At 44.6% G+C, this 16,204-nt stretch overlaps 1 protein-coding gene across 2 annotated transcripts in view; it reads left to right on the forward strand.

Moving 5' to 3' along the window:
- Nucleotides 1-16,204, forward strand: part of RNF216 (ring finger protein 216) — a 175,898-nt gene that overhangs the window by 137,629 nt on the left and 22,065 nt on the right. For both annotated transcript variants that reach the window (XM_008063017.2, XM_008063016.2), the window contains one exon: nt 6,540-6,637. In XM_008063017.2, coding sequence (XP_008061208.1) covers nt 6,540-6,637 — 98 coding nt within the window. The remainder of the gene's footprint in view (nt 1-6,539; nt 6,638-16,204) is intronic.

The raw sequence follows: 16,204 nt of genomic DNA on the forward strand, positions 1-16,204 counted from the left end.
GCTCCGGCGATCCTTCTGCCTCAGCCTTCCGAGTAGCTGGAACTACAGGCGCGCGCTACCACTCCCGGCTAATTTTTGATTTATTGTAGAGTTGAGGTCTCGCCAAGTTGCCCAGGCGGATCTCGAACCCATAGGCTCAGGCAGTCCGCTCACCTCAGCCACCCAAAGCGCTGGGATTGCAGGCTGAGCCACCGAGTCCAGCTCTGACTTCATATTTCTACGAGTGCAGGTAGCGTCCCAAGTCAGGAACCTAGAAATCCTTGTAAACCTCTCTGTCACCCTCATCTCTTTCATAGACTCTAAGTCTTCCTGCCTCTGGTCCCAGCCTCTTCAATCCATCGACATATTCTGAAACGTAGCCCAGACACATTGCTGTGCTCTCTAGACCCCGTCCATGACTTTTTTATATCAAGAGCAGCAGTTACACAACTTCTTTGGTTCTCATATCAGAAAATTGTACGAGCAGAATACCCTCAGCCTATGTGTTTATAAATTATGTGTATGTGCTATTTTGTTAGCATACACTGCAAGACATATACAAATATAGACAATTTTAAAGGGTGGAGTGAAATAAATAGTACTTTAAAATAATTTTATTTAATGATTTGAAAACCTTTTTTGTTCATTGAAATGTTAACCAATCGAATATGTTTCATGTTGAACTGTTTAGTTTGAGAATCTGGTTCGGAGTTTTAGATACTTGGCTTTAATGGCTTTCATAGCTGGAAAAATACAAAGAGATGTAGATCTGAATAGAAGTACTTTATTGGTTGCATGGATGTTCTCATTACTCATGATGCCTATTTTATTCAACCCCATGAAGATGTAATCTCCTCAAAGAATCCCCGTCTGCCTTATTTCTTCCCCTCTTTGGTATCTCAGTCTCTCTGTTCCCCGCTTCTCTCCCTCTCTCCCCTTCTCTCCCTCTCTTCTCTTCTTTCTCTCCTCTCCCTCCCTCTCCCTCCCTGTCCCTTTCCCTCTTCTCCCTCTTACCTCTCTTTGTTTCTCTCTCTTCCTCTCTTTCTCTAGCTTGGGTGCATATGCATGTGTCTGACTCCCATGGTTTGATCCTTGAGGGCAAGGATCAAACCTTATTTGGCTAATGTGTGCTTTCTTGACCTAGGAAAATAGATGTTCTAGGATTTCCTTAGTAAAAGGAAAGAAAACCCCCTGGATTTGCCTGAGCCCAGCTTTACTGGTGCTCAGAGGTTCCAGCATTATCTCATTATCTGTTTTCCCCATCTTAAAAGTCTGTCTTTCTGGACCTTCTGGCTGGTGTCCATATGTCATTTGGGCCTGGGGGTGAGGAGTTCCAGCAACTTGGACAACTGGAAAATGCAGCTGGCCTGGAAGTCAACAGCCCTTGGTTCCCAGCTGAGCATTTATGAGCATCAGGTGTCTGGACCTTGTTTCTCACCTCAAGAGTTTTGGGGACTTACTGTCTCACTTTTTGAGGTGACAAAACAGAAAACTGAATGTTAGCTGTGGATTGGTCACAGCCTTATGCTCCTCAGCAGGTCAGCGACTTCATTTTCCTTAAGAGTGAGCTTAAGAAGCCAGGCTCAGTGGCTCAGCCTGTAATCCCGTGCTTTGGGAGGCTGAGGTGAGTGGATTGCCTGAGCCCGCGGGTTCAAGACCCGCCTGGGCAACTTGGCGAGACCTCATCTCTACAATAAAATCAAAACTTAGCTGCGCGTGGTAGCGTGCGCCTGTAGTTCCAGCTACTTGGAAGGCTGAGGCGGGAGGATCGCCGGAGCCCAGCAGGTCGAGGCTACGGTGGCCAGGAGCGGCCACTGCCCTCCAGTCTGGGCAACAGAGTGAGACTCCAACTCAAAAAAAAAAGAGTGAGCTTAAGAGGTTTCACAAAAGAACCATTCAAAAACAAGGGAGCGGATTCTGCTACGTTCTGGTTCTGAAACAAGACTGGAAGTCAGCAAGTGAGATCTAGAGTGACAAGAACCAAGCAGCTTCAGAGTCGGCTTGCAGGGATGGTGAGGAACAAAGCCGAATCTGGTGACTTGGACCTGTGGTCTCAAATCTTGAGTTCTTTGCCAACGTGCCCAAAGGCCTCAAGATCATTGTCACTGCTGGGCCTGGAGGAGGTGGTGGCCAGAGATTTGTTTGCTGGCTTTTGGGAAGCTATATTAATATAGGGAAATTTCAGTTCACTGGTAAGTCTTCTGAAATTGAATTTAATCTTCTCCTGTGTTCATTAAACTATTTAGACAACAGCAAATGGACGAAGGGAGACAGGAGTGTTTTCTTTATGTTGCAAAGTGAAGACCTCACAAAGAATCCAAACACCCTGCTACATTAAACTTAACTAGCAATCTGCCCGCTGTCTGGAAGAGCACAGACTGGTGGCTGCTCCTTAGAGTTGACAAGTGTGTGCACCTTCCTCAGTGAGAAAGAGGGAGCTGTATTTGGAATCATGGTGGATTCTGCGGTTTCCTCCTGATCTGAAATGTACAAGAGAGAGAAGCATGGCTTCCAGTCTGTGGTTAGATTTGATAGCCAGGATATGCTGCCCTTTGTGTTTGTTAAAGTGTACTCTGCTTTCCAAAATGGTCCTTTGGGGCTTTCTCGTTAAGATTAAAGAATGTGATTATCTTCATGTTAAAGAAACATTCAAGAGTATTTCGACTGGGCATGGTGGCTCATGCCTATAATCCCAGCACTTTGAGAGGCCGAAGTGAAAGGATTGCCTGAGCCCACAAGGTTGAGACCAGCCTGGGCAACTTGGTGAGACATCATCTCTACAACAAATCAAAAAATTAGCTGAATGTGGTGGTGCATGCCTGTAGTTCCAGCTACTTGGAGGGCTGAAGCAGAAGGATCACATGAGCCCAGCAGTTTGAGGCTGCGGTGGCCATGAGAGTGCCACTGCACTCCAGCCTAGGTGACAGAATGAGACTCCAACTCAAAAAATAAAAAGAGTATTTGTACTGCCTAATGTTGTTTAAGCATTTGTTGAGTTTAGGAACAAAGCCTAGCTGTGCCTGAGAGGAGAGAATTACAATTTGGTAAAATACATACTGTGTTTAGAAGAGAGGGTACATTTTTAAAGAAACAACACAGAGAGAGCTCCAACTGTTAAACTTATCCAGCCTGCTATTTACTTGCCTTGTTTTAATTGTAGGTTTCAGTATCTAGTTACCATGTCTCTTCAAAGATGTTTCTGGTTTGTTCTCCTGGACCCCTGGGCCCTTCAGTGAGAAATATCCTGACTGAAAATCCAACACTGACCTGTAGGAGAAGTACTGTGGTGGGGAGAGTGAGCAGAGGACCACAGTGACCACACACACGCCTAACTCCAGCTAGGCCCGGCCTTTTTGCCTCCATGAGCCTATGCCTCACCTCGAAAATAAGGTTTTCTTCCCTTATTAAGAAGAGCCATGAATTAATAACTGAATTGCCAGGAGTGCTAAAATGCACTATCTAAATGCCATGTATTGTTTTGAAGCTGTTACTCCTGGAGGGTGGCTGGGTTGGCATTGTTTTCAAGGCTAGGATCTAAACACCAGCTCATCTATTCTCCAGCTGTTGTTTATCCTCCAGTTTCCTGGAATAGTCAGGCACAAGACCTTTTGAACATGGGTTTCTGCTGCTCTTCATTCTGGTGGATAGTAATTAAGCACACTACTGATTTAGCCTGTTTACTGACGAATGTAGGTAGTGGACCAAATCATATCTGCATCCCCCAAAAGCAACGGCATTAAACCTTGCACCTCCCATCATCTCTTCTAGCCGCACGCCAGCCCTTTGATTGGAGCCTTTTTATCACGTCTCACCAGTTATTCATGTTCTCAGCTCCCCGAGTAGTTTATTCCATTTTTCTCTCTTTCAACTATTTATTTGTTGTGAGGTAATACATACATAATGTACAATTCAAACAGAACAAGAGGCCTACAGTGAAAAGTCTCACCCCTGGGGTCACTCGGGGCCATCTGTGTTACCAACTTCTTGGGTATCCTTTCAAGTAGACTTTATATATCACTGTATTCTTCCCCCACTACTACCACTTTTAATCCAGGAAATGGGTGCATCTGTATTATATATACTGTTTGGTGTCTTGTGAGCGTTATCTTAGCAGCACATACTAAAGAAAGCTCAACAACTAGTGGGGAGTACAGTTCTAGGAGGTGTTTCTAGAACTGATGTGAAGATATCCAGTGCATCTATAGCAGTCTCTAGCCTGACCTTCTGAATGCTAAACAATTATGCCCACCTCCCTACCTCACCTCTCCACCGGATATCCCTGCCCCACCAGTCCCTCGTGTCATCACCTCCCAGTCACACTCAGGATCTGGACATCTGCCTTCCTTCAGCCAACACAGGCAGAAACAAGTCGTCACCCCTGACTCCTCTTTCCCACATTCCCAAAGCTTCCGGTCTGACTTCCTCCCTTTCTCTCAAGTCATTTGTCTTTTCTTCCTATTCTCATCCTCTACCCTAGTCTGGGCCTCCTTAACCTCTCTCCCGGATGACTTTACTAGCTCTCAATTGTCTTTTGCACTTCTACTCTCTCCAGTCTGTTTTCCACCCAGTGTGATCTTTTAAAATCACAAACTGGATGTTACTTCCATGCTTGACACTTTATGGTGGCTTCCTGAGCACTCTTAGGATAAAGGGCAAACTGATTATTACATAGCCCTTCAAGTCAGGTCTGGTGCTTACAGCCTCTCCGAGCCTGTTCTTACTGTGTGCAGTCCAGCCACAGGAGCCAAACTTGTCCAGCTTTGTCTGCTAGAGTTGCTGTTCCTCCGTCTGGAGTACTAATCTCTTCACCGCCCCATCTAGTTACTGTTGACTCATCTTTCAGATCTTAGGCTTCACTTCCTCAAGCCTTCACTCTCCCCAGGCTACGTCACGCCCCCAGTTAAGGCTGACACCACCATCTTTTCCCTCATTGTACTTAATAGGGTTTTGATACTCATGTATGTTTGTGATCATTAGACTAATGTTTCTTTAAATTATTGTTACTGATGTGGGATTGTTTCTGGCACATATGAAAGTATTTTATAAGCTATGACAGATCCTAAAATAAAAAGTGGTGACTTTTTTTCATGTATGTTGATACTTGAAATTAAACGATGAAGGATGGCATCCGTGTTTGTTTATGAGTGATAGATGACTAAAGAAGTCTCCCCTAGGGCTCCTGGTGTACCTAATCTAGACCACTCTTCACTTCAGTAGAAGTATCTACTTGATGCCAGAGTACTGGTGGGCATCGGGATTGCAGAGATTAACAAGATCCAGACAGACCCTGCCCTCAAATAGCTCACAGTAGCCGGACACAGTTGCTCACACCTATAATCCTAGCACTTTGGGAGGCAAAGGTGGTGAGAGGATTGCCTGAGCCCATGGGTTCGAGAACAGCCTGAGCAACTTGGCAAACCTTGCCTCCACAATAAATCAAAAATTGGCCAGGTGTGGTGTTACACGCCTGTGGTTCAGCTACTTGGGAGGCTGAGGCAGAAGGATCGCCTAAGCCCAGCAGGTCGAGGCTGCAGTAGTCGTGAGCATGCCACTATACTCCAGCCTGGGCAGCAGAGTGAGACTCTTACTCAAAAAAGAAAAAAAAATAGCTCACAGCATTGTATTTTCAAAAACCTAAGATCTGTTCCCTGTGTTTTTTGTTCAGGTGGCCCATGGCATTTTAGAAAGCTTTATATAAATTGGGTGATAGAAGCAACACTTTCTTTTGATTTTAGGAGAGAAAATCTTTCTTGTATTTCCGTCTAAATGATACTTACCTCTTCTATTGAGAGATGTCTTTAGAAATATCCCCACTTTGGGCATGGTGGCTCAAGCCTGTAACCCCAGCACTGTGGGAGGCCAAGGTGAGGGGATTGCCTGAACCCATGGTTTCGAGAACAGCCTGGGCAACTTGGCAAGACCTTCTCTCTGCAATAAATTTAAAAAATCAGCCAGGAGTGGTAGCATGTGCCTGTAGTTCCGACTCCTTGGAAGACAGGCAGAAGGATCGCCTGAGCCCAGCAGGTCGATGCTGCAGTGGCCGTGAGCATGCCACTGCACTCAAGCCTGAGCCACGGAATGAGACTCCAACTCAAAAAAGAAAAAGAAATTTCCCTGCTGGGCTGGGCACTTTATAATACTAGCACTTTGGGAGGCTGGGGTGAGAGGCTTGCCTGACCCCACGGGTTGATATTGTGATATAGCCTGGGCAACTTGGCGAGACTTCATCTCTACAATAAATCAAAAAAATTAGCCGAGCATGGTGGCACGTGCCTGTAGTTCAAGCTACTTGGAAGGCTGAAGCAGAAGGATCACCTGAGCCCAGCAGGTCGAGGCTGCGGTGGCCGTGAGCGTGCCACTGCACTCCAGCCTGGGTGACAGAGTGAGACTCCGACTCAAAAAAAAAAAAGAAAGAAAGAAATATCACTCCTGAAAGGGATAGAGCTCCTCTGAGAGAATTCAAGCTAAGTAAAGCTCATTTCACATTCCTTTTGTTAACCGGGAACTTTGGTGGTGTCCACTCACCAGGAGCTATTTTTGTGTCTGTCCTTTATTTCCAGGAAACCTGTAGGAAGTGTCAGGGATTGTGGAAAGAACATAATGGCCTCACCTGTGAAGAGTTGGCTGAAAAAGATGACATCAAGTACCGCACATCTATGTGAGTAACAGAATTCAGAGGGAATTAAAGACTGATTCTTAGCTCCTTAATCTACCTTTTGCCGGAGGAGGCAAAATGTGTTATGGCAAAAACACGCTCAAGTCACCCCTTTCTACAGTGATCTCAAGGAAGTGACCTAACCCCTGAGCCTCTGTTTTCTCATCTCTGCAGCCTCTTGGAGCTATTTCAGATGACAAATTGACATATAAAATGCCTGGCACATGTGAATTCAATTAATGATGGTCCCCTTTCTTTTTATAGAGTGAAGAAATAAGCAAGTAACATGTTTTAATTAGCTTAGACTGCACTAATGTTGCTTATGTCTGTGTTATAGGATACTGATGGCCTGAGACATTCAGTAGAATTGCCAACCTCCAGAATGCAAAATGATGCATCCATAATAATAATAACCATTACTTGTATAGTATTCCCTATGTGGCTGAGCATTTTGCAAATATTAACATATTAAAATGCAATGACTTAAGCATACAGAAATCTGTTTCTCTCGTAACAGTCCAATCTTGCCAGACTGAGGGGACATATCTGTTCCCTGAGGTTACTGAAAGATCCACGTTCCTTTGTCTCACTGCTTCACCATTCCTTGAGGGTGGTGTTCTCATCTACGTTATTGTATCTGGGTTGTGGCCACATTTGTGCTCCAACCTATAGGAAATGAGAAAGAGACACGTTGCCAGGTGTGATGCAGAAATTATATACATAACTTTTGCTCATACCTCACAGGTCTAGACTGAGTCTCGTGGGCACAGCCTGGCTCCAAGGCAGGCAAAATGAAGTGGGGAGTGGCTATTTAGGGCATTTAGCAGTCTCCAAGTCTTCAGTACAGGTAGGTACTGTTATCCTCATGTTACAAATGAAGCAGCTGAGGCCCATGTAACTTACCTCTGGTTGCACAGGTAGGTAGTGGCGTAGCAGGGATTTTTTTTTTTTTTTTTTTTTGACTTGGAGTCTCACTCTATTGCCCAGGCTGAGTGCAGTGGTACGCTCACAGCCACCCCAGCGTCAACCTGCTGGGCTCAGATAATCCCTCCGCCTCAACCTTCCAAGTCATCAGAACTGCAGGCACGAACTACCACATCCGGCTAATTTTTTTTATGTATTGTAGAGATGAGGTGTCACCAAGTTGTCCAGACTGTTTCTGAGCCCATGGGCTCAGGCAATCCCCTAACCTTGGCCTCCCAGAGCACTGGGATTACAGGTTTGAGCCACTGTGCCCGACCAGCAGGGATTTGTAACTGGGGCAAATGACTTCTTGGCTAGGCTATAAACCCCCACTTTGGTAGGCAGAATAATAGTCACCAAGTATGCCCATGTCCTAATCCCCAGAACTTGTGAACATGTTCTTTTACATGGCAAAAGGGACTTTCCAGGCATGATTACTGTTGAGGACCTTGCAATATGAGGGTTTATCTGCAAACTAGACCCAGTCTAATTATATGAGTCCTTAAAAGCAGAGAGCCTTTCCGTTCTGTGGTCAGAAATAGATGCAGTGACAGATGAAGAGTCGGGCAAACGTGAGAAGGACTTGACCTCCCATTGCTGGCTTTGAAGATAAAGGGAGAAGGCCATGAGCCAAGGAGCAAGGCAGCCTCTAGACGCTAGGAACAACCAGCTGACAGCCACCAAGAAATTGGAGACCTTGGTTCTACACTTTAACGAACTGTATTCTGCCAACAACTCTAATGAGCAGCAAACAGGTTGTCTCCTAGGACCTCCAGTAAGGAGTACAGTCCCATGGTTAGACGTTTGGACTGCTCTGGGACTCAGTGGCAGGCTGTGACATGTTTCTTAGAAGGAAAACCATTAGTTACTTTTTAAAGCAGGGCCACCATTCTGATTCTTCTGTCAGTTCCTTCTACTGGCTCCGCTAGCATCTCGGTCTGCCATAGACATTTGGAGCAACACCGGGTCCTGTTTAAACCTGGCAGCCTGAGCAGGCACAATGACTCAAGCCTGTAATACCATTTCTTTGGGAGGTTGAGGCAGGAGGATCACTTGTGCCTGGGAGTTCAAAACCAGCCTAGACAACATAGCAAGAAAGAACAAAACATCGCTTAAGAAAAAAATGGACCGGGCACAGTGGCTCATGCCTATAATCCCAGCACTTTGGGAGACTGAAGTGAGAGATTGCCTGAGCCCTTGGGTTCAAGACCAGCCTGGGCAACATGGTGAGATCTCATCCCTATAATAAATTGAAAATTATTTATTTATTTTTGAGTTGGAATCTCACTCCGTCACCCAGCCTGAAGTACAGTAGCACGCTCACAGCCACCCCAACATTGACCAAGTAACTGGAACCACAGGCACACGCCACCACGCCCGGCTAATTTTTTGCTCTATTGTAGAGATGAGGTCTCACCAAGTTGCCCAGGCTGATCTCAAGCCCCTGGACTCAGGTGATCTCAGCTCTGTAATCCCAAAGTGCTGGGATTACAGACATGAGCCACCATGCCTGACTTGCTATAGTATTTTCCAGCAAATCTAAATCCCTGACAGCTGTCACTTCACCCATAAATATTTTCTTTTGCTTACATAGCACTCACCCGTTATCTATCACTATTAACCAAATTGACAGTAAGTGTTTGATAATGTTTATACCAACTTCACAGTTCCCCCAATTATCTCAAATTAACTTTACATGTATACTATAGTTAGTTTTTTCAGGTTAGAATCCAAGCAAGTTTCACTTATTGCATTTGATATTTACTTCTTGTAAGTATTGAGGATACTCTGTCTCCCCAACACTCTTTTTGTCATGCCATTGGCTTATTGAAAAAAACAAGGACAGTTGGCTTATAGAATATCTTCTAGAGTTGGCTGCTCTCTTAGAGTGTCATTTAGCTTGTTCTCTGTTCCATACATTTCCTAAACTAAAATTTAGATCTAAAGCTTGATTTAATTTGCATTCAAGTTTTTTCAGTGGGGATATATTATATTATAGGTAGTTCTGTGCATCTCACATGGCATCGGATCCAAGAGCAACATAGCATCTGGCTGGCCCACTATCAAATACTTCTAAGAGGCCAGGTTTGGTGGCTCAGCCTGTAATCCCGCGCCTTGGGAGGCCGAGGTGAGTGTATTGCCTGAGCCCGTGGGTTCAAGACCCGCCTGGGCAACTTGGCGAGACCTCATCTCTACAATAAAAATCAAAAACTTAGGCGGCCTTGGTGGCGCGTGCCTGTAGTTCCAGCTACTTGGAAGGCTGAGGCAGAAGGATCTCCAGAGCCCAGTAGGTCGAGGCTGCGGTGGCCGGGAGAGGCCACTGCACTCCAGTCTGGGCGACAGAGTGAGACTCCAACTCAAAAAAAAAAAAAACTTCTAAACAAATGAATGACATGGCTAAAGATACGTGGGTTTGATGGCTACATAGCAAGTAGCTTTAAGGAAACAAGTGTTGGGTTAAAAGGCCACTACAATAATCTAGACCATTTTTTTTTTTTTTTTAGGGCTTCAAATTAGAGTTGTGGTATTGTGGGCAGGGGGTTGGGCTTAAGAAATATTGAAGACGTACAATCAGCAGTCTTGGTGGCTGATAGATAGGAGAGGCAATAGTGGAAGGAGTCAAGAATGATTCTCAGGTTTCTAGCTCGTGTGACTAAACTACACCAGCTAACACTGAGAACTTGAGAGAGATGTAGTGGCGGGAAACGGAGATTGCAGAGATGCGGACATAGTGAGTCAGCCACATTATTCACCAAACTTTGATTCTTCTCAAAAGTTCACTCAGAGGGGTAACGTCATCGAAAATGTCAGCGTAGGAAACTCCAAAAACCCTTGTTTCCCATTAAAGCAACAATTAGCCTTGTAAAAACCAACAGAGAGTTAACTTTTTCCCTTTTTTTAATCCCTCGCAACTTCCTCAGAGTTGGAACAGCCTCCTAGTGGATTTTATTGAAAGCATTTAAAGGCATATAGTAGCTGCAGCTGCTTGAGGCAAGGGATAACAGAAGGGCAAGCAGCAGACAGATCTAGAAGACTGCATGCATGTCTAGGGCTCAGTACATACTCAGAAAAAAAACAAGAAGCCCCTGGGCTTTCACCTCTTGCTGAGCATTAGGTTCTGTGTAAATAGGAAGCAAAAGGCTAAGAGAGTTATAAGTGACCTAGCTAAACTGACTTGAGTACCCCAGGTCATAGCCCTCCTGAAAGATCAGAACAGGAGGATTTGTTCTTTGATTTTTTTCTTCTAGCACTGACCACTAAGCTAATGGAACATAGACCATAGACTTCAGTGACCACACATGACAAAGAATAGACTTTACAAAAATCTCTTCTAATGAGTCACTAAACAAGCAATTGCAAACCACATAAGAAGCATTCCAGTTTTCAATAGTAACTTAGAAAATATAGAAACAGGAAAGTATTGCCCATTCACAGGGGAAAAAGCAATTTGACAGAAACTATTTCTGAGGACATAAACATTTGTCTAGTATGCCCAGTATGTCCTCAGAAATAGTTTCTGTCAAATTGCTTTTTCCCCTGTGAATGGGCAATACTTTTGTTTTTGGTTTTTTTGTAGAGACAAGGTCTCACCATGCTGCCCAAGCTGTTCTCAAACTCCTGGGCTCAGACAACCCTCTCACTTCAGCCTCCCAAAGTGCACAGATTACAGGTGTGAGCCACTATGCCCAGCCTTCATCTGTCTTAATATGATTAAAATGCCAAGAGAACCCATGGACAAAGGAAACCGGGAGCATTGTGTATGAACAAGCAGAGACTATCAATAAAGAGAAATTATGAAAAGAAACCAATAGAAATACTATATCCAAAATAGCCGAAATGAAAAAGACACTAAAAGAAGTCAATATAGTAGATTTGAGCAGGCAGAAGAAAGAATCAGAGCTCTTGAAGATAGATCAATTGGAATTATCCCATTGGAGGAACAAAAAAAAAACAAAAAACAAAAAAGTGAACAGACCCAATAAGACCATAGAAGAACATCATCAGCCGGGCTCGGTGGCTCAGCCTGTAATGCCAGCGCTTAGGGAGGCCAAGGTGAGTGGATTGCCTGAGCCTACGGGTTCGAGACCCACCCAGGCCAGTTGGCGAGACCTCATCTCTGCAGTAAATCAAAAATCAGCCAGGCATGGTAGCGCGTGCCTGTAGTTCCAGCTACTTGGAAGGCTGAGGCGGAAGGATCGCCGGAGCCCAGCAGGTCGAGGCTGCAGTGGCCAGGAGCATGCCACTGCACTCCAGTCAGGATGACGGAGTGAGACTCCCAACTCAAAAAAAAAAAAAAATACCAAAGGAAAACAGAATAAAAGGAACAGAAAGGAGTATTTGAAGAAAGAATGGCTGAAGATTTCCCATATTTGATGAAGGACAGAAATCTATACATCCAAGAAGCTGCTCCAAGTAGCATAAACTCAGAGGTCAACACTGTTAGGTTAAAAATTCCAGTAGGACCTCAAAAGTGTTAGGTCAGAGCCCTCCTTTCCCTAGGGAGCTTGTGTCTGGTCTGCCATCCAGTGCCACACAAAAGACACAGACTTGCTGAGATGTTAGATTGAAAAATATAGATTATTTAGAAAGTAAATTAGAGAAAGAGGAGATTCACCTTCCCAAGGTAGGGGAGGGAGCCAAGACTTAGGAAACGTGGTGACCATAGCTGTAAGAGCCACGTTGACATACCAGAGTTTACAAAGCAACGGCAAATAGCTGCTTCAGGTTGAATCCTTTTAAACTTTCCCTTTGATGGGGGCAGGTTATTAAGGCGATTGGGTGGTGATTTGCTCTGTGTCATCACAGAGGCAGGTAAGCACAGGTACTGATGTCCAATAATGGACAGCAGGCAGATGGGTGGATTCTTAGTCACATGATTGCTGCCATGGTGATGGGGTCTGTCTGTATCATGAAGCCCAAAAGGAGTTGATTAGGGTCTTATGACAAGTACTTGAAAAAGAAAAGCTAATTAGAACAAACACGCTGGGGAGGAGGTTGTAAAACAATTATTAATAGCTACTTTTGAGAAACTGGTTCTGTCCTTGGCTAGTGATTAAAAAGTAAGTTAAGGTAGACCGCTAGAGAAACATGACAAAGCTAAGTAGTGTTAAAATGATTGCTCATTGAGTGTATTGACTCCATGTTATGTCCTTTCACACACAAAGACACATCAGAGTCAACCATTTGAAGGCCAAAGACAAACAGAGAAAATCTTGGAAGCAGTAAGAGATAACAACCCAATAAAAAAAATGGGCAGAGCACGTGAGTAGATATTTCTCCCAAAAGATACACAAATGACCAACAAGCACTAGAAAGCATAGTCAGCATCATTAGTCACTAGGGAAGTGCAAATTAAAATCACAATGAGATACCTCTTTGCACCTGTTAGGATCCCTATAATCAAAACCATGGAAAATAACAAGTATTCACAAGGATATAGAAAAATAGGCACGTGGACATATAAAATGGTGCAGCGGACATGTAGAATGGTGCAGCGCTATGGTAAACAATTTGGTGGTTCCTCAAAAAGTTAAACATAGGCCGAGCGTGGTAGCTCAGCCTATAATCCCAGCACGATGGGAGTGCGAGGTGAGAGGATTGCCTGAACCTGGGGGTTCGAGACCATCCTGGACAACTTGGTGAGACCTCTTCTCTGCAGTAAATCACAAAAAATAGCCAGGCATGGTGGCATGCATCTGTAGTTCCAGCTACTTGGAAGGCTGAGGCGGAAGGATCGCCTAAGCCCAGCAGGTCAAGTCTGTGGTGACTGTGAGCATGCCACTGCACTCCAGCCTGGGCGACAAGAATAAGGCTCCAACTCAAAAAAAAAAGTTAAACATAAAATTACCATATCACCCAGCAATTTCAATCCCAGGTACATGTTCAAAAGATTGAAAATGGAGCCAGGCATGGTGGTTCATGCCTGTAATCCCAGCACTTTGGGAGGTAGAAGTAAGAGGATTGTCTGAGCTCAGGGGTTCAAGACCCGCCTGGGCAACTTGGCGAGACCTCGTCTCTACAATAAATCAAAAAACTAGCCGGATGTGGTGACATGCACCTGTGGTTCCAGCTACCTGGAAGACTGAGATAGAAGGATCACCTGAGCCCAGCAGGTCGAGGCTGCAGTAACCATAATCATACCACTGCTCCAGCCTGGGTAACAGTGAGACTCCAGCTCAAAAAAGAAAAAAAATGAATGTTTAAGCAAAAACTTGTACAAGAATATTCATTTAAGCACAACTCACAGTACAGAAAAGGTGAAAATAATAGCCCAAATGTCTGTCAACTGATGAATGGACCAGCTGTGATCTATCCACAGTATGGCATATCGTTCTGCCATAAAAAGGAGTTAAGTACCGCTGTGCGCTACAACATGGTTGAACCTTGAAAACGTTTTGCAAAGTGGAAGAAACCAGACACAAAAGATACATCCTGTATGATTTCCTTTTGTTTTCTTTTGAGTCGGAGTCTCACTGTCGCCCAGACTGGAGTGCAGCGGCCGCTCCCGGCCACCGCAGCCTCGACCTGCTGGGCTCTGGCGATCCTTCTATCTCAGTCTTCCTGGGCTCTGGCGATCCTTCCGCCTCACCCTTCCGAGCAGCCAGAATTACAGGCGTGCGCTACCACGCCCGGCTGATTTTTTTTTTTATTTATTGTAGAGATGAGGTCTCGCTGCCCAGGCGGATCTCGAACCCGCGGGCTCAGGCAATCCACTCACCTCAGCCTCCCAAAGGTGCGGGATTACAGGCTGAGCCACCGAGCCTGGCTGATTTCCATTTATAATAGATGGAATTTCCATACTCATATGGATAATAGTGTCTCACCACGGAATGGCAATCCATAGAGACAGAAAGCAGATTAGTGGTTGCAGGAGTGGGGGGAAGGGTTGAGGGATGATTATCTAACAGGTACAGGGTTTCCTTTGGAGGTTAGAAACATCTGAATCTAGATGGTGATGTTGGTTGTTGTGAATATGTTAAATACTCCTGATTTGTATACTTTAGAATGGTTTAAGTTGTTGATTTTATGTGTATTTTACTGCAACAAAAAATGCATACATGCATGCACATGCACACTCACAAAGGAGGGTCATGGCATTTAACTAGCATGTGCCTTGATCTGAAGACAGCTCCCGAAGAAAAGTTCCCAATATGTGTGGCTAGTAGTGAGCTTAAATAACCATGGGATCATGGGATGTCGGTGACTGCATAGAGGAGGCCCTGAGCCTTCCTGTGAGAACACAAGGTCAGCAGACACGCCTGCAAGGCAGGCATCTCTTCCTGTCCTGGCCCCAGGACACATCCTGTGAGGATATTTGTTTCCTGCTTAGTCGAAAATGTAGTTGCCAAACTTCCCTTCCCCCACAAGAATCAACCATGACTTTTTTCCCCAGTCCCATTTTTCACTTTGTGTTACTGTCTAGGTGGCTGCCACATCCTATAGTAGCAGTCCTTTTTTGGTATGGGGCCAAAAGCCTAGTACTGTTCTTACGATGCAAAAGCAAAGGACTTAGATATTCATGCAGTATTGAATAGCTATTTGACTATTATAGCATCATCCAATTGCAGGCATTTTTATGTTTTCCTCCATTCATTTCAGGGGTGCCTTTTCCTCTCCCACCCATTATTATTTCATATTGGTGACAGCTTGATTGAGCAAGCAAAGAGTCCCTCTCTCCTAGCCTTCCTGAAAGGACTGTATGACCTGTTTCTTTTAGCTTCTTCACTGCATTCTGAGCAGCTGCCCCCAGGAAAAAAGTCAGCCAGCCCCAGGCAACTAAAGTGCCACAGCTTAAAGCCACGCCTTAGTCTTGAGGGTACTCTTACAGGGGCTTTCGCTGTAGAAAATTGCAGTTGTGTTTGGACACAACTTTTCAAATTGGAAAGTTTTTCATCAGGATCTTGAGACTTAACATGAAATATTGAGCGCTGTCTCCACTGTCTGTGGGTAACTAAAATCATGAACATATGTACTATATTATTAAGCTGACAGTAATAAACTCACCTTATATAAACTTTGTCTCCTTGGTGATATTTTCTATTCAATAAAACTTAGAGACCGGGCATGGTGGCTCACGCCTATAATCCCAGCAGTTTGGGAGGCCAAGAAGAGAGAATTGCCTGAGCCCACGGTTTCAAGTCCAGCCTAGGCAACTTTGTGAGACCTCATCTCTCCAATAAATCAAAAAATAATCCAGGCATGGTGGCACATACCTGTAGTTCCAGCTACTTGGAAGGCTGAGGTGGAAGGATCATCTGAGCCTAGCAGGTCAAGGCTGCGGTGGCCATGAGCACGCTACTGCACTCCACCCTAAATGACAGAGTGAGACTCCAACTCAAAAAAAAGAAAAGAAAAGAAAAACTTAGAATTCGTTTGTTTTGTAACTTGAACTGGGTTTAAACTCTTTTCAAGCCACTGTTCATCTTTTCCTTCATTTTAGGCCACTCACAAATTAGACCTAAACAAACAGCCAATTTTCTAATGTATTTTTCTGTTTTTGAAACAATGTTATCTGGCTTCAAAGGAGCTTGCTACAACCGTGTTCTAAATGGCTCAGCCTGTAATCCCGCGCTTTGGGAGGCTGAGGTGAGTGGATTGCCTGAGCCT

The sequence above is a fragment of the Carlito syrichta genome, unplaced genomic scaffold (genome assembly GCF_000164805.1).
Source record: "Carlito syrichta isolate Samal-C Ts95f unplaced genomic scaffold, Tarsius_syrichta-2.0.1 Scaffold306441, whole genome shotgun sequence".
Taxonomy (NCBI): domain Eukaryota; kingdom Metazoa; phylum Chordata; class Mammalia; order Primates; family Tarsiidae; genus Carlito; species Carlito syrichta.